At 36.1% G+C, this 24,590-nt stretch overlaps 1 protein-coding gene across 1 annotated transcript in view; it reads right to left on the bottom strand.

Moving 5' to 3' along the window:
• Positions 1-1,156: 1,156 nt before the first annotated feature.
• LOC107083902 (metabotropic glutamate receptor 4-like) overlaps positions 1,157-24,590 on the bottom strand; it is a 212,905-nt gene continuing 189,471 nt past the window's right edge. The window contains exons 8-11 of the mRNA XM_015373449.1: positions 18,107-18,243; positions 16,344-17,279; positions 12,842-13,088; positions 1,157-4,402 (exon numbers count right to left, since the gene is read on the bottom strand). Of these exons, the coding sequence (XP_015228935.1) occupies positions 4,353-4,402; positions 12,842-13,088; positions 16,344-17,279; positions 18,107-18,243 (1,370 nt within the window). The 3' untranslated portion in view covers positions 1,157-4,352. The remainder of the gene's footprint in view (positions 4,403-12,841; positions 13,089-16,343; positions 17,280-18,106; positions 18,244-24,590) is intronic.

The following is a 24,590-nucleotide window of genomic DNA, read 5'->3' on the forward strand; positions in this document are numbered from 1 at the left end:
ATGAGGAGGCCCCCGGGGCGCAACAGCTTCTTCCAAGGGGAAAAAAATCCTTCTCATTTTAACACAATAGTTACTTTTACTAGTGACTAGTTACTTTTATTGTGGAGCAACTCAGTTTACTAACTCAGTTACTTTTTGGAAGAAGTAACTAGTAACTATAACTAATTATTTTTTCAAAGTAACGTGCCCAACACTGCGTATGACGCAAACCCGCTCCTCCGATCTGCCTCCTCTGTCCCTCTAGAAACCTCTGCCCTGTTACTGTGCCTCCTGATACTGATTCTCTTGCCTTGGTTTTACATTCCCCTCTCATCTAGCAGTTCTGAAAAACTCTCCCCCATGGACTGCTTCTCTTTGCATGACCCCTGGACTGACTATGACTCCCCCACTAACCTTAGCCCTATCCGACAGCGTCTCAATAATCAGAGCAAATGCAATCTCCTTGCTTCTGAGAATATTAGGCTTTCGTTCTGTGTGTAAGTTAACAAAACTACCTTTGGCAACACTTACAGAAGCTCTTACACAGGCACCACCAGGCCCCACTGACCCAGTTAGTTGGCAACTACTGAGACAGATGAAGCTGGGATTAAAAATGTCAACCCTCTGGTTGCAGAACAGAAACCTTATGCCCAACATAATGTATGTGTAGTTTAAATTTGTATGTACTGCAGTTCTGTCCTAAGTGGTGGGAAGGATAAAGGCTGGATGATTTTGGCACACAGACTGTTTCTTCTACTCTGACTTCAGAGGAAAGAACAGTTTATGGTTGAAATTAAGATGAGTATGTATCGAAGAGCAACGTTACAGTTCTCAAGTATAATAGTGGCAGTACTGTGATGAGGTTCTATTGTGTGATGCATTACACAAAATAAGATGAATAATAAAGGCAGTCCCTCTTTATACAAAAAGTATACTGGCTCAAATAATTCCTCTCATTTGGATATATATTCATCTTTGTGGTGTTCCTGTAAAATTCAAAACCTGACAGCACTCTGACATGTGTCTACCTATGTGAACAATGTTATTTTGCCAACATAACTTTTACAAAGAAACAGAATCAGTATTAGCAAAACATTCTTTTATTAGAAACATATTGTATAAAAATGAACATGCTTCACATATTTATTTTTCTTTTCATACAGATAATTCATAAATATTCAGGCACTGTAACTTTTAGATATTTTTTAATATGTAAGTACATAAAGCAGAAATGATCAATCCATTTTAATAACATACATTAACTTACCATTTAATTTCAGTCAGCACTTACATATTGTATTTTACAACACACACAGTGTTGTAGAAAGAAAAAAAAGTATCAGTGGCAAAAGAAAACTAAATTATTGATCTTCACAAACACAAACAATTCCACAAACAATACTCGATCAAAAAAATTAGAAAACCATTGCTGCATTACCGTAGACTTATTGTACCTACGTAAATCACTTATCAAAATCCTAAATTGGAATCATTTGCAGCACTTTTCCTTTTGAACATTACGCCTTTCTCCCAAACTGTGTGACATATGAGCTCTGACATGCAACATACAGACTTTTGCATTGCTGGAGATAACATTTAATGAAACAAATTCAAGATTTACTATTAATGACAAATACAGTACTCCAGACTGAAGACAGAAATGCAGTTTGCACATAACTATAAATTGTACACGTCCAGTTTTGAATTACGCTGAAACAGAATACACTGAACACCATGACAGTGAGAAAATGAATGGCAGGAGAAGTCGGTATGAGGCACAGGATGAAGGCACTGGCCCTTATTTATCACGCATATATGTTGCATATAATCTTAGAATATTGATAGTGAATTTTGATAATTCGTTATTGCTAGTTGGCAGAAATGCTAAAAAAAATAGATTTAAAATGTAATGTGGAGGTACAAAGACTTTTTTTGGATTATATATTTCATCTTAGAGGCAGACTGCTATCAATGGATTTACTTGGCCTCTCAAAAGTATACATACCCTTGTAGTTTAATATACTTTGTTACTATTACCTCAATGTCTTTTTCCGTGAAATTTCATGTGGTGGACCAAAACAAGCTAACGGGTAATTGTCAATATCTAAAAAAAAAATGTGTATATTTTTAGTGTTACAAACCCTATTGTGGTGTGGATATGTAATTTATAATCAGCATACATATCATCTATGAAGGCCTGAGGTTTGTCACAGGAATAGTATTATTACTAGAGACCAAACCAGGTAGGTCAGGACTAAAGCTGCCAGGAAGTTTAAAGTGTGTGAAATTAGAAAGCATTTAATCAAAACTGACAGACAGAGTGAAGAGAGTATTATTTAAAGAAGCTCCTTGGAGGCCCATGGTAACTGCGGATGAGCTGTGTAGATCCACAGCTAAGGTATAGAATTTATGTTGACAAGGCCACTATTATACTTTCTTAAATCTGGCCTGTGCTTAAGAGTGGCAAGTAGAAAGACACTGTTGAAAGGTTGCCATAATTCATGTTTGCAGTTTGAACAAATGGAAGACACAGCAAACCCAAAAAAGAAGTTGGTCTGGTCCAAATAGTCCAAGGCTATAATTTTTTATCTGCTGTAAAACATAAAAATACCATTATCTAGCAGAAAATAAAAGAGTAGTAGAGAAAAGTGCAAGACAGGGAAAACATAAAAGCTGGAAAAGACTTAAACTAATACAATTATATTCACATATGCTTGATTTATAGTTTATTCTGGGGTTTTTTTTCATTTGCACCATCTTTTGTTGCTTTAAAAGGATCTCTTAACTACATATAAACAATATTTTTTAATAATACATTGATTTGTAAATTCAGTGTGAAAACGCAACAAAATGTAGAGATGTTCAAGGACTATGGAAACCTTTGAAAGTCTCAAGTGATTATGCATATGAAAAAGTGTTTTTCTTGTTTGATTTTTTTTTTGTTATTTTTGAGCATGAAAGATCTAAATATCTCTAAACTGACATTACTACTGAGTTGTCAACTTATGTAAACCCCATTTGCCTCCAGCTATTGCTGAGATGTCACTGATTGTTTAGCCCTAATGGCCATTATAAAGAAGAATGACAGCAAAATATTCCAAAACAAAACCAATATTATTTAATGCTGGTCTATTCATTATTTTTCACAACTACAACCCATCATTAGGTTTATGTTTCAAAACATGTGCAAAGCACTGATATTAGGGTTTATAATGATAACAAACCAACCATTTTGATTTATCCATCATGTAGGTACAGAGAACTGTCTGATGTCTAAATTAAACTATTTCTGTTCCACGGAGATAAGGGTTGTGACTATTTCTTAAAACAGTCAAGAAATCCTTAACTGAGGAAAAAACAGGTACAGAAATAGATTCCACCTCAAAAACCTGGTTCTGTCAAGAGTTTCTGTCTGTGCAAGATAAATAAGGACCAACTGATTTATGATGAAAATGTGGAAGTCTGCCAAAATGTATGGATGGTGATATTAAAATATGTAATTGCATTTCAGTTTGGCAACCCTTTGTATGGGATTGTTCTTTTGTCCGGCAGAAGGTTACCTAACAGGTAACAGATCAAAATGGCATCTTCACTGTGAATAACAGATGTGAAAATGTTGCATTCCAAAGACATTGACAACACAGCACGGCACACGGGATGTTCCAATTGGCATGCTTTGGGACTGTACAGAAGGATTCCCGAGATGATCATCGTGAAGTCATTGTTGTCATGAAAAGTTAACCAAACTGGGCTCATCCGCTGCTTCATTATTATGCTTTTCACATGTGTTTAGTTCATGGAGAATTACTGAGTTTTTTGTTGTAAGGCATGAAGAGAACTGCAACTTTCAACTGCACAGATTTCTGTAACCAAAAATACCATGTTTTTTATGATTCAATATTCATGATTCAACAGAGTTTGGTAAAAAAAAAAAAAAAAAAAAAAAAAAAAATTAAAACAAAAAAAAAAAAAAAAAAAAAAAAAATAAAACTCTGATTCAGCTTTATAAAGAAATGTGTGCTATACACTTCGGGAGAAAACAACATGCTAAACCTTTTCCTCTCTGTTTCAAAAATGTCAACACTCAAATCTCCCTTTTGTCTTAAAAAGTGTGGGAGGACATTTCCTACATATTCAAGATCTCTTACAACTCCCATCTTAATTCTGTAATATACTGGTTAACTATCAATTCAGCATTCAAGCCTTAAATCTTCAAAAAATATGGCATCCAAGTAAATAATTTCCAGGATTCTTCTAAGTTCTCCAAGTTGCAGAAGCTTGAACGTTCTTGATCCAAAATTGAGTGACGTCCTAAAAAAAGGTGATACCTCCCATGGCAGGCCTTTGCTTCCCTCATTCAGTTTGTGTCTGTCTTAGATGGCATGGTTGCTGTAGCTTATGTATGTCTGCTTCGAGGCCAACACTGTAAATGAAAATGTTTGAGAAAAGCAAAGGGTTAAAAATTAAATGAAATGGATAATCCTCAAATAGGCGAGGGAGGGTACACTTTAAAAATCCACATCATGGGGAGACAGATTGATACCAGACACTATTTATAGATGCCTTCATTAACCAAGCACAGGTGGAACTAATTCTGATAACATGGGTGTTATTGCAAAACTGCATTTTCATAAAAAAAAGTCTAACATAAGCAAATAGAAATTTTTAAATTGGTTATACTGCTGGAGATTTTTCCCCCAACCAAATGTGCAAACGAATCTCTGATAAAAATGAAAGAAAGAATTTAGTTTAGGACATTACATATAGACACAAATTGTACCTGACAAATATATTTTCCTAAATGTTTACTAATATTATTTCTAATCGTAATAGTAGCAGTATTTGAGTCATTATCAGTAGTCTTAATTTATACCACTATCTGTTCACTTAATTGTCTAAGTTCATGTTAATCCAACAGTGACAAACGTGTGTATATCAATTGAGGAAATGAAAATACTTTTAAAGTATCTCAGCATATATCTAGCCAATCAGAAAGGATTTCTGCAATCTTAGCTGCTAGCAACAGGTGAGAAAACTATGTAAAAGAAACTGTTAATATGAACCTGTTAGGAAAATAGGCCAGATCAATATGTCAGACATACAATCAAAGATAAATAATTTAAGACAGGATTCATAAGATTCCAGTTTACTTCCACCAACAAGGTCTAATAAAGTCAGCATTTATTAACAATGGGTAGCAATGGGTCTAAAATAGGTGCATTCTAATTTATTTCTCATAAAAGAAAGTGGTTTATCAATTTCTCACCCTGCTTTAATATTAAACTGAGGGAACAATAAGATAAAATGGCCTAATGTTAAAAACAGCAACATATTTTCGTACCATTGTGGTGGACAGAAATGCCAGAACAACATGAAAAGCTTCTCAATACCTTTTAAATTGCACCGCTTATCAAAACACAGTTTGTTCTATGTGAAGGCAGATGTTCAATCAAGCCAATGTCTGCATAATTTCTACATAACGCTAGGGCGGCTGTTATGGAGGAAGTAGAGGTGGAGAGTATGAGCTGCACCTGCATATCCAGACCAAGCTTGAGGAAACCATGCACGTGCTGCCCTATTGGCAGAGGAAATATACCCTATCACCCCAACATGATTTTGAAAAAACAAAAAACAAAAAACAAAAAAACATCTCTGTTCATTCATAGCACTGTTTCTTGCCATTGTTATTGTTCATACATGTGCACATAGACACACACTTAAAGACACAGAGAAGGGCCAGTGGGCCGCAGGTCTACTTGAACTGTAACATACTTATATGGCTCAGAGACGTCAGCCAACAACGCTATTTAAGCTCATCTATCACATGGGTTACTTGTAAACTAAGTGAAAAGCAGGTGGATCTGGTAATTTTTTTCTCTTTCTTTAATAAGCTGCTTATCCTGCATGGCACATCCCTGAATGTGGCCGTACTAGTTTCACCAAGTTTTACTTGGCAGACACCAATAAAAATGGCTGCACATAGCTCTGGCTGGGAAACTTGTCTATAACAACTGTAATGTGGAATATGTTATGAATTCCCATCCCTATCCCTATACCATGCTGCCAAACTAACCCCCAAAAATCCAAACATAATCTGCAAATGCTAAAAAGGAAAATACAAAGCTTAACACAAATACTGTCAGATTTAGATTTTAATTGATCTACATCAGCCTTAGAGATTGTTTCAGATAGGAAATGGCGAAGGCCCCTCTTAGAAGAGAGGGGTTGGTTACACTTTAACATATCGGTCATGGTTACATACTGTAGTAAATATAAAGTAATTATAAATATAAAAAAAGAAGAAGTAAAGATGTTGGATTTGTCAAAACCAATTTAAGCATAACCCCATATGTTACAATTTGCAAAGGTAACAAATTTCGCCTTGCATTTTGTGAATATAGCATTTTTACCATAAATGGAGGAAATAAGGGGTCAAATGGCAGATCACAGCAGTACAGTAACATTAAATGCAGCAGCCATTCAATTACCAGTTCTTCACTGCATGCAAAGATTTGTGAGGTCTTTATGCACCAAGCAAGCATGCAGCAGTCATTAAATTTGTAGTTTAAAAATTTACAGTTATTTTGAAGCCATAGGAAGTGTTATATTGGACTCTAACCATTATTAACAGATAAAAGCTATACTTATTTATATAACTATAATTTAGATTATTTCCCTTAGAAATCTGCTCAGAGCTACCATACATTCCGGAGCTCTTCAGGTGTGATGCCTTTCATATGGTTTATGTGCAAGTGTTATTGGATGTTCCATGTTTGTTTTAATAAGCCAACCACAAAGACCATGCTCAGTTATGGTAATCTGGGGAATCAAAATCAGTGAATAGCTGAAAGTTCGAGTGGGGACAAAAATTGAAGGACCCTTTATAGTAAACCCTTCTCTATATTTGTCAGAGCCATGTGTGGGATTGGAATAGGAGGCGGTATTTTTGCCATTTCATCCAAAGCATCTCATCCTGGAGAAGCATTGATAAATGAACCTTATTTAAATATTTATGTGCTGTGGGGCCAAGATTAAGAATAAACGGTTCAGAAAAAAATGCAGCTGGCAGACCTATTCGTCTTCTTTTTCACTGTTATTGTGATTCATTTTTTTGTCAGCACAGAAACAAATTACATGGGAAACATGGCTATCGCTTGTCTCCTGCTCTCAGAAAAGTGGTGTCATCACATTAACTGGGTTTATCATGCTGAGTGGCCATTGTAGAGAAACATACACATATATTGTCCTTTCATGCTCATGTGTGTTGGCCACATACAGTGAGGAAATGCGTTTCCAGTGCATCAATGTTTTTCTTTTCCATTGAGCTGAAATTCAATTTTTTTGTTGGTAACAATCCAAGTAACATTCTGAGAAATTAAAATAAATTAGTCTCTGAATTGGATGTAAAGAACTACATGAGGGAAAGACGCCTCAACATTCAGAGAGCCAAGAAAACAACTGCAATCTGTCAGTATTTAAATTGTATTGCTTATTATTGGTGGCAGTTAATATCCAAAGTTTTTTACCAACTTATGGCCTATAGGCCTAGGACTCAGGATAGATAATTATATATATAATTTCAAAGAAACAATACTAATGTGTGGTAAGATACTCATGCTGTGTATTTGTTTTTTTAGCACATGTTAATAGAAGACCTTTTAACTGCAAAATTAAATAATGGAAATAAATTACTGAATCTGAAGATGAGAAGATGGTGGATTTTTCAGCATGAAAATAATCCCAATCACACAACAACTTAATTGGTTTTGTTTTGAGAGAACAAGAATAAGGGTGCTAGAACGGCCAGGCCAAATCAAGGAACTGAAGATAAGCTTCCATAGAGAAGCCCCTTGGAACTTTCTTTATTTGAAGTTAATCGTGTCGGAGAATATGTCAAAATCCCATCTGAGCAGTGTGTGTAATTCATCTACACTTGGGACATCTTACATGTTTACCAAAAGATTAATAGATATCAGTAGACAAACACAATATTAATTTCCTCTTCTAGTTTAATTTATGAACTCATTGAGTTATTTGAGTATATTTTCCTGTATGTGCGAATTACTTGGGCTGGTACCAACATCTGGTGTGAGCTTCGTGCCAATAACCTCATTAGAAAGATATATAATGAAAAAATGTTGACATGTTCATTAGCTATTTTTTCTGCTGTATTTGAGAGTGTGATCACTGCCTTGAGTTATTCAGGAGCTGCATAATAGCCAACACTCATTCAACACAGTGTGCATTTCAGCAGGCAAGAGTGTTTTACAGGTAGTGAAAATTAAGAGAAGAAATATGGTCACAAATAAAAAAAAAAGGGCAAAGTCATTAACTAATCTCATTACCTGAGAGTCTAAAGTCCCTCACAAGGATCCCCTCCCTCAACACAGTCTGACATATAAGCACAAAGAGCAATTGTTAGATTCACAGTTCAAAAGTGGAAATGTCCTCACCAGCAAATGGGTTCTATAATTAAATAGAGATGAAACAACTCTGTTCTTAGACACACAAAAACGGTCCATGCAAGTGTGGATACAGGCTTTGTCATCCTAGTACACGTCACTATTTGCAATACAGCGTGTCAAAGCATAAAACTAGAACGTTCAGTCATCAAACCAAATGTGAGTACTTTTTGGATTTAAGTCTGTCCCTACATTAAAGCTACAGTGTGTAATAATTACAGGGATATACAGTCAGAAATGTAATATATGTTATTTAATAAATAACCTATGTTATTTATCATCATCTACGAGCTCAGCCTCTTAACCTTAATATTTGCGTTGCCTTAGAATTCGTTATTTATAATTACATAGGAGCGGGTCTCGCAGCCATGGAGGCAGACATCTTTGCGCTACGGCAGCGCAGAGCCAACAAACTAGCGATTGCGAGATCGCCAAAACGTCACAACGATGTAGAAAAAATAACGGTTTAAGTCTACATGAAAATCTATACCCTACACAGACTAATGAAATACTATCTGTAAAATTATCTATGTAAACAAACCTCATCACTTGAGAAGGTAGATGATGCGGACGTCATGGAAGACATTTTGTCCCGTAACGCTCGCCGTACTGTTGGGGGGGAGAAGCGGTGGGGGGGGATGTTCATGTTGCTGCAGTCTGCAGTCTGACCGCTAGATGTCGCTAAAAGTTACACACTGTAGCTTTAAGACTGCCTACTCATATCTTATGAATTGAAAGATTCTGATTAACAAGGCATCTTTGTACCCCCATTAATGATGTAAATACTGTCTGCATGATCTCACACTTTAAATTTAACAAATCCTTTCTGAATTAGTACAAAACACAACTTTTGTTACTGAATCATTTTGTAGATTTTCAAACTTATCAAGAGAATGTTTTAACACTTTAGTACAGTGCCCCAGAAATTAAATGGGGAAAAAAATGTGCTCACTAAAACCTTTGTTTCCAGGAAATACAAAGCTCTTAGCCCTTCTTAAATAAGTCCCTTGTGTGCAAGACTGCAGCTCCAACAAAGTTTAAGTGAGATGCAGTGTTGTTTTCGTTAACAATGACGAAATTATTTCGTACACGATCCTTTTTTCATGACGATAACAAAAACTGACGAGCTAAACATGGATCTTTGATGACGAAAACATGACTAGTCATTGGTGTGAGACTAAATAAGAATTAGCAGGTGGTCAGTCAGACGTTTAAAAAGCATCATTGTGATGTAATCTGTTAGACAAGCTAAGCAGTATCAGCTGCAGCTGCGTCTTGTTTGGTCATACAGCCCACCTGGCGTGCAGCGGTGCAGGTTTTGCATGACCACAGAATGACCATGGCAGCAGTGGCAGGGGAGAAAATAAGCCGGAATGCGCACTCAACTCTGACAAACTCTGATCTTCCAGCTGTGCTTGTGCAAATATGCGTTTTTGCACAGCTTAGCTCAGACTCGCTTTATGCTCCACACTGAGCAGTATGTCTCTTCCTGCTCTCCCTACTTAATAAATGATATGTGGCTGATTAAATATGATGTAAATGTTTCCTGGTGTTGTCATTAAAGCATTTTCCATGTTTCCTTTAAATATGTCAACATTTTAGGTAGCATATTCATTCAATTTAGGTCTGGATTGCCATGGCATTACAAGGAAATTATGTAGGTTCTCTGGGTGTTATTTTGTTTATATCCAAAACCCTTAGAATTTAAATCCACTTTGACCCCTGAACAGTGGTAATAAAGGGGAAATTCTCAGAAACAAAGTCAAAGTTGCCAAAGTAGAATGAAGAATGTTTTTGTTCTTTCCTTTTTGGGGGGAAATGAAGATTGATTGATCTGTGTTTAATGCATAATTCATAGTAGATCCGGAAGTTAACCTTGTATGTCTAAAACCATTCCTTTATTGTACATTTTGTTGGCTTTTCTATCTACTATATTAACCAAGATGCTGTGTTGAACTAGATCTGTTATTTTCACAGCTCTTGAGAGACACTTTTTTTATAAAGTAGGGCATTAATTCATAGAACAGTTTATTTGAATTCTATAAATCAAAGTTTTCTGCCCAATGCGCAATGATGAACTGCACGGCAGCATTGTTTCTCCAGCAATTGTGGTATTTATGCTAGAGCTGTCAGTCCGGTAAAGAATCTGATTGTTGTTCTAAATTGTAAAGGTTAACATTTTTTGCAACATTAAACTGACTAAAACTAGACTAAAATCTTTTTAAATTTTAGTCGACTATAAACCGACTAAAACTATCACATATTGTAATGGCTAAAATATGACTAAGACTTAAAACAGTTTTTGTCCTAAAGATTATGACTAAGACTAAATCTAAGATAGCTGTAAAAAAAACAACACTGGTGAGATGTCCACAAGGCATTGTAATAAAGTGATAAGCACCTGCTGAATGATTTTTTTGTTTTAATGTGGGGCATATTGAGAAGATATGGGAAGGAACAGAGTAAAGTACTTGTAATACCAATTAGGCTCCAAATAAGTATTTCGTGGGAAAGAGTTAGTACTGTGTGTGCATGCTATATCTTTTATTCAACATGTCAGTTCTTGGAGAGTGTAATTAATTGTTTGTGGAAGGATTTATTTTTTTACAAGGAACAATCTGAAAACTGCATTGCACTTGTATTCAACCATCCTGAGTCTAAACACAAGGATTTGTTGTACAAACACTCAATTGTAATTAAACTTGACTGTTGTTTATGTCTCTTGCTCTTTATATCTTTTAGACACTTTGCAGAATAGATGAAGGTTACTTTGAAAGAGCAGCTGTTAACAGGTTAAAGGTTTGGCTTGGGTTGGGTAATTTGAAAATATAATGTTCTTAAAAAAATGTATAGTAGTTCTGGCTGTGTGTTTAGGGATATTCTACTGCTGGAAGATAAACCTCCTTTCCGATCTTTTGATTAAATTTTATCTGTTTTTCATCCATTTTCCTATCAACTCGGACAAACTACCTTGACCATGCTGATGATACCTCCCCAGGCTTATGCTGTAACACTATTACCAACATTTTACACCATAATAATCATGTTTTTAAAGCGTCATGTGTTTCTGGATTTTCTTTGCTCATAATCTTATTTCTTTTTCTTGCAATTTTATCATGCATGTGAGAATTGTGGAGTGTGTAACTTATTCTTGTCATCACACTTTAGCACCTACTACCAGAGATTTAAAACAAGGAATGTCAAAGATCCAATGTGAAAAATAAAAAAAGTTTGATTCCAATAAGGGTTAAAACTCGAAATACAGTTTGAACATTAATGTGCACTGAAGGGGATGTCGCTGAAGAGATGAAGGATGCATAAGTAAATAACCTTATTAATACTGACATTGGTAAAAGAAATACTATTCTTAACACTGATCTCTGTTTATTCACTGGGTATCCAAGTAGCCGATGGTATTACACTAATTAAGTCACCAGCCACCATATTGGTACTCCCTAGTACAGCATAGAACAACAATGATTTTCTCTACTACTGTAATTTAATCTGTATTTACAACTATAGATCATGTAATACAACATATTAGACAAATCCATTACAACAAAATTAGTATGATAACGGAGCATAATAATACTCTACTTAGATATTAGGAATATTACGAAATGTTGGCATGCTTATGGTGTGACTTCAGTTCTTTGGCCAATCGGATATCCAGTAAATGAGTAGAGATCAGTGATTCTAAAGGTTGGTTTATGCGTCTGTGAGCGTCTATATAATTTTTGGTTTCAAAATTTATGTCCGCATGGAGTACCTGGGAAAATTTGAAACTACACGGACGGATTTGCACAGAAAACATGGCGAGTGGGCAGCAGCTCCTGCTGGCGAGGGTTCTCAAATGTAGACATCTAGAGACATCCCTTGATTTACCCCATAAATAATACCACTATCAACATTTTGTGGAGAAACTCCTGGATAGAAATGACTGTGGCTCTTGAATGGCATGAAGAGCCTTTAAAAATTGTAAGCGGCTGTGTTTTCTGCTTCCTTGTGTAGTGTGGCTTGTCCACATGCTGTTTAAGCTGAATATTACTGTAAGTAAATTAAACGCAGCCTGTTACTACTTAGATGACTTTTTAAAGGGAATTCATTGTGCTGGACTTTATTTAGAGCTACTGGAGTAGAGGGGCTAAATACAAATGCATCCCTCACTTTTTAGATTTTCACTTGTAAAAATCTTAAAAATTATATTTGGTTTAAAGTGCACATCACAATTGTGTACTACTTTGTAAGAAAGAAGGGCGAAGGGGTTTGAATACTGTCCAAGGTACTTCACATTCAGCTATACTTATGCACGGAACATGCCTCTGCTTGAAATCCGCTTTATACAGATGTATTTGACCTGTTTTATGTCTTTACGACACCAAAGATAGTGTGTTACGAACCTTGTGTTTCCAGACTTTCACAGAGTTCAGATTTGGCTTCTCCATTTGGCCTCAGGCTTCCCTTGGGGTTGAACTTGTTGGACATTGTGGCTGCAGTGACCACAGCCTTCAGGCTGCGCTTGCGCTTGGGCACATTCTGCTCTGGATGAAAGAGAACCACATAGACCTTGGGCATATAGAGCATTCCAAGGGAAACTGATGCACTGAGGCTGACAGAGATAGTCAGTGTTGTTGTCTGGATATACATCTGTAATGTGAATATGAAAAGGGAGAAAAAATATTCCATTTGAGAATATATTCATATCCTGAAAAGTCAAGATAAAGAAACATATACATACTTGCATAAAACCTAAATAACATTACTTCTTTCTCTATTGGTTCGATATTGCATTAGATGTAATTTTTTTATGTTATGACAATGAGGAAGAATTTTAAGACATTGTTTTTTCCAGATGTTCTTTAAAAGCACATTTTAACATACACACAAATACAGTATCAAGCAAGACTGCAGTTTTCTAATGCCAATAGGAAAGAAAAAGCAAAAGACATGTCCTGTCCTTTTATTAAAGTAAAACTGAAGTGTTTGACCAAAATGACATGAATAACTCTTGGATGAAAAAGGAGAAAGCCTGTAAGTCAGAGAATGTCATCCAAACTGTAAAATAATGAGGTGGATGCATTATTATGTGTAGATTTTGTGCTGCATGAAGGATTGTGCACTGCACAAAATAGAAAGCATTGTTAGAGAAATTATGATAAAATATGATGCATAAGCAGCATCTCAACAACAACAGAAAAAAATTTAGATGGATAATGCAAATACAAAATAATCGTCATCATACCACCAAATTTATTAGATGTTTTTGGATAGGCGATCACAAAACCCTGATGGTAATACTTATGAAAACTTAACTACACTTATTACGCTAATTCAATCAAACACTGAGGAAATTAATTCTAGGTGTAAATTTAACTGTAAGACTGCACCCTGCTCAAGCTTATCGGCCAAGTATCTTTTTTCTTTGGAGTAACTCAATTTGGCAACATTTAGCTTTAATAGATCTAGTGTAGGGGTAAATCAGGGGGCAGAGTGGGAGAAGGTAAGAGACTGAGTTTTCACTGGAGGCAGAGACTTCAGAATATTATTAAAACTATTGCAATGCAGCGATATGAGCTGATTTGGTAGAAACGTCTGGAATCAGAGCGGACCTTTTTTAGTCACCTTAACCTAAATCTACCTGCTAACATAGATCTACTACATTCAGTTCTGGCATCCTGTAATGGCGTCTGAGTGCCAAAGACTTTTGTTTGTCTATGAGAGAATAACACTTTATTATTGATGCTTTTTCTGCATTTGAGTCTCTCCAGGTTGAAAATAAACCTAGGCATAAATTCAACTGAAAGACTTATCTGCCAACTAATTGCCTCTTTTGTGTCCCTGATCCAGCGTATTGATGCAGCTGCATGTCTGCACCTCAGCCATGAATGATTCAAGACTGCATTTAAACTTCCAAAACCATTCTACTAGCAGTGTCAGACTCCAGGTGGTAAAGACGTCTCTATCCTAGAGCTTCCTGCTTATGCAGCTCGTCTGCATTCAGCTCTAATATCTTCTGCCAGACTTACTGTATGTCTTCCTGTCAAAACTTTCTAATTGCTGCTTTTTTTCTCCATGTGAGACTCTACAAGTTGAAATGTATTTAAACTTCTCAATTTCACTAAAGTTCAAAGAAAATATCTATTCTAATTTAGCAAATAATTTAAGAATTCTATTTGACTTGAAACTTAAAGTTAAGACAGACCAAAGACTATCTGTCATTTAGAAGCATTTCTGTTATAGACTGTATAGGTTCTGTTTATGTGGCTAATCAAGTTTCCATGGTACATCTGATTAAGAAAGGTGGAATAAATGTACAACTGAGTTTCCTCCTTTTTCATTACAACCTTTCTAAAGTCAACAACCAAAAATGTATTGAATGTATATTAAACCACAGCTGAAAAAAATCCTCCTTAGAAAATAGACAAAGGTTCTGACTGACATTACATTTTGAAACATCACAAACTAGTTGTTTGATATAGGAATAGCTCAAAGGTGTCTCAGACCACACAATAATATATGTTAGAACTGTATGCCATTCTAATACATATTAAGGATTGGATTGACATGGATGCCATCGTGAACCAGCAAAGGCTAACAGTAACCTCAATGTATTTATTGGAGTAAATTATACAGCCTAAATTAGTGGGCTATGATTTTTTTTTTTATTCTGGTAAAAATATTTCCTTCTTCAAATGCAAGCCATATTAAGATTTTTGTCATTTCTGAAAAAAAAAGAGGACACAAGATGCTGCAAGTGATAAATCCATGTATGTCATCATACTGCAAAAAACACAGGAGCACTTTTTGGCGATAGAGGGCGAAGTGTTGTAATCTCCCAAGAAGATTACTTTTGCCCTGGGGTGAGTCCTAAACAATATTCCCAGTCCTCTGGAGTATAGAGTGAAGTTGCTCTCTAAAGGGAGCCAAGACCCTTGTCCACTTTCATAGGAGTTGCTAACATAAATCTTTCTGGACATGATGGTCAATCTGCTCCACTGGGACATTGACAGTAAAGAGCTGAGGGCAGAAACCAATATGAATTTTTAGGGCTCTTCTGTTGCATTTCTGGTTAGGTCTGAGCTGTTCTATGTTTATCTGACATTCCCATATGGAAAATGTTGACAGAAAAAAAAAATAGGGTAGTTTGTGAATTCTAAAATGCTATTTGTGATTGCTAGAGTTTGCTGAAAACTGATGCAATTAGAAGATTTTTAGAAAAAAAAACATATACAACATTGTTTTCTGCAGGATAGAAAGCAAACATTTTAACTTTTTTCCTGCAACATAAGGTTTTAGTTTCTATGCTAAAAAATCGTGTCTTTGGTAAATTATGTATATATGTATATATTTGTGTAAATAACAATAGGCTATTAAGTTTGTTGCTGTGCAAAGCCTATTCTAATGCTTTTGCTGCTGTTGTAATATAACCTTTCCTCTCTGTGCTTCCAACGTCAGAATTAGTACTTGTAGTCCTAAGTAATGCATGATTAACTGTCAGCTGGCAACAACAACGAGCAACTACAAAAGTTCTGTCCAATATTGCAACATCTATGCCTGTTTGCAAGGATATAAGTTGATTGCTGACTCGGTTTCTCACTAGACAATATTTACGGAAACACAAGTATTAAAGATAATTCCAGGTGAATGAATCATCCTGACATCTTGCTCTAAAAACCATGTAAGTCCCTCTGTGGAGCTGGTGATGAATGGTGGTGGCATTCACAAACACAATGATAGTTATCAAATACAAAAAAATTATTTAAGCAGGCATTTTCATCAAAATCAGATACAATGAAAACATAACATGTCCAAATGACAAACTTCCATAGAATATGTACAAGTAACCTTTGCTGATTTGACAAACATCAAGAAGCATTTAGAAAATTTAGCTTTAAACTTTACCTTCTCTGTTGACTGTGAAGTTCCAAAAAAGATGGGGATGAAGGCTAGCCAAACAATGCAGGTTGTGTACATGGTGAAGCCAATAGGCTTGGCCTCATTGAATGTTTCAGGAACTCCTCTAGTTTTGATTGCATAAACTGTGCAGGTGACCATCAGAAGCATGCTATATCCAAGCAGACAGATCAGAGACAGGTCTGATATGTCACATTTTAGTACCCCTCTGGCCATTTCAGGATTGGCTGTACGCTGGTCCTCATAGTCGATGATAGCTTGTGATGGATCAACCCCAAACCAGATGCACACTCCAAGTAGCTGCACCGATATCAGACTAAAAGTGATGACTAACTGAGAGGCTGGAGAGATGAATCGAGGAGCACTGACAGACATTTTGCCTTGCTCAAAAATCCTGTATATCCGATTTGTCTTGGTTAACAGTGCTGCATAGCTTATACTCATGCCAAGCCCAAGAAAAATCCTGCGTAGGGAGCATACAAACACATCCGGCGTTGAGATCATGAGAAAAGTTGTAGCATAGCACAAAAAGATACCTGTCAATAGTACATAACTCAGTTCTCGACCAGATGCTTTAACGATGGGCGTATCGTTGTAGCGAACAAATGTAGCAACGACTAGCAAAGTAGCTATGATACCAAATACTGCAATCAGGACAGGAATGACTGCCCAAGGAGAGCTCCACTCCAGCTTGACAATCGGAATGGGAACACATCCGGTGTGGTTTTCATTTGGCCGCAAATCAAAGCGGCACATTTTGCAGGTGTAAGTATCTGCCTGATACTGGTAGCCGTCACAACTCTCACAGTGCCAGCAGCATGGAATCCCCTTCACTGTTTTTTTGCGCTGCCCAGGACGGCAAGGCTGGCTGCAGATAGAGGACGGCACTTCTTGGGTTCCACCAGGCCACTGCATCTCCTCAGTCTAAAAAAAAAAGAAAAGAGAGATGTTTTATGTAGTTAGGATGAGGCCTAAAATGTTCCAGCAAACATGTATCATTTAAACAAACCCTTTTCTTACAAGGATTTCTATATAGAACCCAGGTTCATACAGGGGATTACAATTAATCAGTATAGCAAAAATATTTGATGCATGTACTATTTCACACATTTTGCTTTATTTCAAATGCAAATTTATATTTATATTGATGATTAAATCTTGCAGCCGTGAAAGACAAAAAACAATTCCCTTTCAAAATTACATAAAAATTACATAAGAGTGGGTTCATAGCTCATGATGCATGTTCAGCCCGATGCTCTGATGCGATCTACCTTCTCATACTCTACGTCTAAAAACCACGTCGGACTCAGCTCCGCAGTGAGATGGAGCTACTCTGTCTATACGGAAGCCAAATGAGTAGAAGAGGAATATGAAGCTCACTGGATGTGATTCCTTGACAATTTTGTGCTGAAAGCCATCAAAAAGAAAAGGCAATAACGTATTTGGACTACTACAGTCTGTCAATTTTACAGAAAGAACTCCATTTCACCCGCACCCCCGCCATGCTTATGTGTGTACATCTGAGAAGAGGAAGGAAAAAGAAGATTCCTTGTTAACGCATGCCCAGTGAGCGATTTGCCCATGACGGTCGGGAGAAAAACAAACATGTTTAATTGCTGAAGTCGGCCTGATTGAAAAATTCTCGCACAACTGGAAAATCACCCCAAAAAGCGCAAAAAATTGCACTGTTTAAGCCCGGCTTACGTAAAGAATGCTGTGTGTACCATACAAAAACATAAGAGTATCCATACATTTAGGTAGAGCTGATCTGTCCAGTGCCCGATGATCTTGTATTCCATTGTGTTATTACTAATCTGGTATTGGTAGATTTCATAGCGACCAGGAGCATCTCCATTCACGTTGAAGATCACAGGGGTACCTGCAATTCCTGAAGAAAATAAGAACAAAGGAAAGCATATGTTTAACTTCAATGTCGAGCTGTATGTTTGGACTGCCTTCAGGTGAAACTTTAATGCGTAAAATATATATATATATATATATATATTAACTCAGTTAATTGTTTTTCTTATGTACATACTAAATTCCTATGCTGGGAAACTTTGTACTGGCCTATTTCTTGTAAACCTATGGCGTAAAGTGTGCCACAAAGCAAAGCGCCAAGTTACCAGTCAAAATGTACACTGAAACAGATGGGCAGCGATTAAACGCACACAAAATCTGTCTGCAGCAAGCTTTACTCTGACAAACTCTGCTCTGCTACCTTTGCTCTAGCTTCACTCCTTTTCTTTGCTTGTTTAACAAAATTTATGTCCCCACTTCGCCTCTCTGCACACTCAACACATGCTTGGCCTTACAGGTCCATGGTCACTCGGCCCTCACTACGCTCGCTCATCTCCATCTGTCCACAAACAACTTTTTTAATTGTATGTCAATGAACCACACCAACCGTCCAATCAAAGACAGGCTTTTTTTGCACTAAATCTATTAAATGCTGCACATTGAATAGCAATTGTTAGGCTCCTAAAGGCAATGCTTTATGCAGAGCTAACACAGTTCTGTCAGTATTAGAAATGGAAATGATCTGTTTACAGGCAATATTGTCTGCCTTGTTGCTATATTTATTTATTTTTTTCTTTTACCATATTTTAGTGAAAGGAATATTGCTATAATCAATGTTAATGGAATGTTCATAGGGAGTATTTACACTTCGAATAGTTTTTGAAAGAAGTTGAATAAAATATCAGGGGTTTCTAAATAAAGCTAAATGATTTAAACTTTCAACCAATCCAATGGTTCAATACCCTAAAAAACTGATAAATACAAGAAATATATCTGTTGCTATGCTCATATGATATTTTATTCAACAACTGAGGATCAAATTTGTTTTTGATTTGAAAAGTTGATTTAATTTGTAAACATATGGGTTTTGACTAAAATGAGATTAAAAGCAATTAACTATTTACACTTCCTGTAATTAAATAGATAAAAAAAAATTGAATCACTTCCCACCTATGATATATTCACATAATACTCTTTTTGCATGTGCTGTTATATATAAAATACATCAATACTGATTTAAAATTGATTACTAGAGTCAAGGGTCCAGGTTAGAAACATGCAAGTTTATCTCTGAAGCCATTTTTATTTATTCTCTTGAGAAGATTTATCTTTCTCTACGCTACAATTGAAATCCCTCAGAGTTTTAAATGCCCTAGTTTTATCCTGTTGTAATTTAAGTAGAAAGTCATTGCATTTATAAAGATTTGCCCCTATCAGCAGTAAAGGGAATAGATGTTTGATTCGTTTTTGATTGCCATGACAGATTGCGCTAATTGAGTACTTGCAGTGTTGCAGGAGGAGACTGTTTAAATGTTTAGCGACTAAACTCCTTGTTTTATGATCAGGCCACAGTTTTCATTCAACACAAAAGTTTTATGAGCCAGACAAGCAATTGGATTTATACTGTATGGCAGAGAATATAGCATGTGGGCGGAAAAAAACATTTTAGTGTTGGTAAATACACTGCCAGATGAACTACAGTGCCCCCCTCACTAATTAGTCCCCTTGGTAAAAATGCGCTAAAATAAATGGTTGTTACGGAAATTTAGTGATTCCAGTATATCTCTCTAACAGTGAGTTTTGGATATTGTTTCAATTTTTTCTGTGCATCTTCTTCACCTTGTGGTTTGCAAAGATAGCCTTGGTTGTTATCGAGCTACTGTGTCATCCCTTTGAACAACTTGAAAATGTCTTTGAAGGTAGACATTAAAGGACAAGTAGTTATTTTCCTGTAAGGAATTTGGCTTTTAATTTTTAAGCTATACCATCTATCACCCTCACATAATTTAGAGCAACATAACAAGGTTTGTCTTAAAGGTGAGGTGTGGGTTAACCCATGCTCTGTTTAAAAAAGTTACTGTTTACATCGCTCATACAAGCTTACCAAAAAAAAAGATTTGCAATTTTTTGGCTATGTCAGATTTACCCCTGTTAATTGAAAATGGGTATAAGCATCTAGGATGGCCTTATGTAAACGTATCAACAGAATGATTGACAATTATGAGGACCACTAATTTTGATGATCCACCCTGAAAAATAACATCCTCCACTTTAAAAGTAACGGATGAGATGATCTTAAAAAAATTAAATAAAAGCATTACCTTGTTTCCACATTGGCATGATAGCACATCCATGACATGACTTATTTACTTAATCTCATGCCTAAGGTCCTCCCTATCGGAATGTGATCTGGTGGCTGTGAAGGCCATTACAAAACAGTCACCCCCACAGTGTTTTTTAAAAGCAATTTTGAGTTATGTATACTTATATAGCAGGAGTGGCACCAGTTGTTATCCACTTGTGTTGGTATTTATCTCCCTTAAATTTTGAAGTCTTGTGGTTTCAAAGATTATAATCTGAAAACCTTACTTGTTAACCTATTGCTGCTTTTCATATTAGCTTAAACCAGTCTTCTGAGTCAACCTCTGACATTACCGTGACATTTTAATTGACACAATGCACTCCATATATTCTTTGTTTCTTTTAAAACATATGGTTGTCACTGAAAAGTCCAATATATCCAAATATTTATAAATATTCAGACTAGCATATCTGGCACCATGGGAACTTTAATCAAAGACGATTGAAATACAATTTTATACTCATCCTGGTGCTTTTTTACTTCTGCCACCACATATAGATGCATAGATACATTCAGTTATTTAAGTAAAGATTAGTTCAATAATCATATTATCAATCAGCAATGTGTGGTGTGTGTTTTTTTAATGTAGAACAATTAGTTGACAGATTTGTATATGTTTTATTAGGTCAAACAAATATTGAAGTGATGCAGGGAAATTCTTGACTGGAAGATCATTTTATTACCAACAATCAATCAACAATCTGGCCGTTGGACAGCCAGCTGGATATCTCACATATCAAACTTTATTGTCAATTGTCTTGCTGATTGAACAGATTGCAGTCCAATTTCCTACTTGACTGCTTTGTGCTGTAACTGCAGTGAGCTGCTGTTGTTGAAAAAAATGCAAGATCAGATTATATTTTCAAGTATTTTCTCTTTTTCTTGCAGGGAAAATTCCATGAAATTCCAAAACAGCATGTTTTTAAAAGAAGTAAGGTTAAATGCCTAAGTTATACACGGAATTTATAATAGAGGACAACATTTCTAGATTATTACCTGTAAACTTATTGCCTTGCCAGGCTGGAGGTTTTGGTTGTAGAGGTGGTTCGGATAGTTTTTTGCAGTATCCGTAATTTACTGCAGTATTTATTTTTCTGAAGACTTTTACCCATCTAAGTTGAAGAAGCAATCCTCACTTTTTTTCCCTTACTGTCTTAAAACTGTCTTGTTGCTACTTTGCACATTGATAATGACATTATATACCAGCTACAAAAAAACAGAAAAAAATAAAGAGCATGATAAGAAAATTTGGAACCTGTTTTTTTATATAAAATATTGCTGATAATGACATGGATGCAGACAATTAGCAAAAAAACAATACAGCTAATTAATCAGATTCTGAGACATAAAACATTCCTCATCAATTCGCCCTTTATTGTATTTAAAATGTACATGTTGATTATGTTTCATGTTCCATTTTAATTACGATGCTATTTGAAACTTCAATGTAAGAAGAACATTGCATTTTTGCTCTTACATAAAAGGAGTTGAATTGATGCTTTTATTCTGAAAATCTTTTTCTAGTCTTATAAGTACTTTTGACACTTCTGCATGCATATATGCATGCCCTTCATCCAGAGGTTGTGCTCTCTAACTTTATTGAGATGAATATGTCTATCACTGTGTAATCATCAGTGTTGGTGAACCAAATTTAAAGCTTTGTCAAAGCATCTGTTTTGCCTTCTGCTTGATTGCATGGCCCTCTGGTCAACTGACACTTAATTAGCTCAACTTGTATCAGCAGTTAATAACAAGAATTACAGCAGTGCCCTATTTTGCATAATTATTTCTATATGTTAACAATGCAGAAGGTTGCATTAGTGCCCTTTTTACTTTCGTATGGAGCTCTGATTTTACATCTGGGGGTATAATTAATTAGTCAGGAGCTGAATATAATCTTTTGCTCATCTTGCTGTAGTGACTTTGTTTAATAAAGATCCAGCTTACCATGTTTTAAATATTGTTATTTGTTTGCTTTTGCTAAATATAATTAGAATACAATAAAATAGAATAAATTAAACTTTATTACAGTATCATTGCAAAATGTCACAACTACAAGCAACAAAATGCAAATTGCATACATCCAGCATTGCATCAGGTGGTATAAGATAAAAGTATACAGGCTATGCATACAGACTATGAACCAGTTAGGTGCAGGTAGGTAGTTGTAAATGTTTTTTTGTACATGTATTACTATGTGAATGAGGATAAAATCTGTGTTATTGTTGTGTGTATGAGGATACAGTCTGTCGCTGATTGTTCAGATGTCAGTTGGCAGAGCTTAGGAGTGATAGATGTGCACTATGGAGGAAGCTGTTCCTGTACCTGGTTGTCTTGGTACAGAGGCGCCTGTAAAGCCTTCCAGAGGGCAGGAGAGGTGCTACAGAAGAGGTGCTAATCCCTTGAGATATAGACATGATAAAAAAAAATAAAGTTTTGTATGGAAGATGGCTTGTTGTGGAGAAGCTAAACAGCTAACTGATAGACAGGCTGGCTGAGTGAGAATGGACAGAATTCGGTGTGCTTGGAATCTGAGCAGCAGAATAAGACCCTGCACCCTCCCGCCCATTTTCCCTTGGAAAATAGGGTGGACTATTTTCATCTGTGACAAAGATTTCTGCAATTTAAACCAGGAAATAAGAGACTGCTGTGTGTTTTTCCTTGTCTTGCTTTATCTCTGAACCTAGCTTGATGCAACTGCAGTCTGCCAGCTAGCACCACAACACTGTAAGCCCACTGCAAGATATACGTATGTCATGGTTTATGGCTGATTTAAAGCCTGGTGCAATAATAAAACAATAACTGGTTAGAATGGGACTGAATGCAGAAGGGTTTACACATACAGTAGTAGCAATTCAAAATTTCCCTACTTTCCTTGATGCGTCCTTGGCTGGTCTTTGTACTTTGATCTTGGTACTAAAATATTCTTTCTGTCATGATTTGTGGATATTAAGACCTAAAGAGATCTCCTGGTCAGACCCTGTAATTCAGTGAAAAGTTGGAGTCAGAGCAAAAAAAATGCATGCCCGGGAGAAGGAGGGGGTCACTCCTGTTGGCTGCCATTCGGCTGGCATTTGACTGGGAGATGGGACATTTTGAATGGCTGCTACTGTATTATTATTGATCATGAAGGTTTTGGGGGGCAAGTCTGCCTATCAGTTTTGATTATCAAATGTTTGTGATGGATATTTTAAATCAGTACTGTGACCTTCTGTAAGAATGGGACATTTTCTAGAGTTCTGTCAAACAAATGCTGTTTGTGTATCCTTGGAATTTTGAAAATAAAAATAGGTGTCTAAGTGTTATCTTAGATATATCAATCAATCAGTTTATTTATTGTCAACTACAATTTACATTGTAATCCAGGTTTAAGTTTCAGTAGACATTGACAATGTAAATTATCTGATCACTTTAAACATACCTGCTCACTTGGTCGTTCACCTAAATAGTCTTTAAAGCTGTTATGTGACTAGATTTAAGCCTCTACAGTAGTGGTCTCCAACTGCAGGCCTCAAGATCTACCATCCTGCAACCTTTCAGAACATCTCTGTTACAACAGCACAGCTGAATCAAATGCCTGATTAGTTTCTCACCATGCAATAAGTTTTGGTGGAGGCCTTGTAATGAGTCACTCATTTGATTCAGGTTTTCTGGAGCAGGGACGTACCTATAAGTTGCAGGGTAGTAGATCTAGAGGCCTGGAGTTGGAGACCACTGCTCTACAAGTTGCAGAAGAAACTTTCTGAACTTTTCTATAGATTATCAGAAGTAGGGATATTAACAAACAAATGATGTATGATGTTGTACATTAATTGATAATTTAATTAAAATGTGTCTATCCATTAAACAAGTAACATCTGCTTAGACAGACATTGAATCGGTGTTGTAGTGTTGCAGCTGTCCAGAGGACGTGGAGGCATGCTAGAGCAGATATATAATTTGATCCAAACAGGCCGCTAAGGGACATTTAAAGATTGTTTAATGCTGATACGGATACAGAACGCACTGTGTGTGGTTTTGTCTGTAAATGTAAACAGTCAAGAGGCTTCACTAAAACAAAAAAAACAAACAAA

Source organism: Cyprinodon variegatus, unplaced genomic scaffold (genome assembly GCF_000732505.1).
Source record: "Cyprinodon variegatus isolate N-32 unplaced genomic scaffold, C_variegatus-1.0 Scaffold87, whole genome shotgun sequence".
Classification (NCBI taxonomy): domain Eukaryota; kingdom Metazoa; phylum Chordata; class Actinopteri; order Cyprinodontiformes; family Cyprinodontidae; genus Cyprinodon; species Cyprinodon variegatus.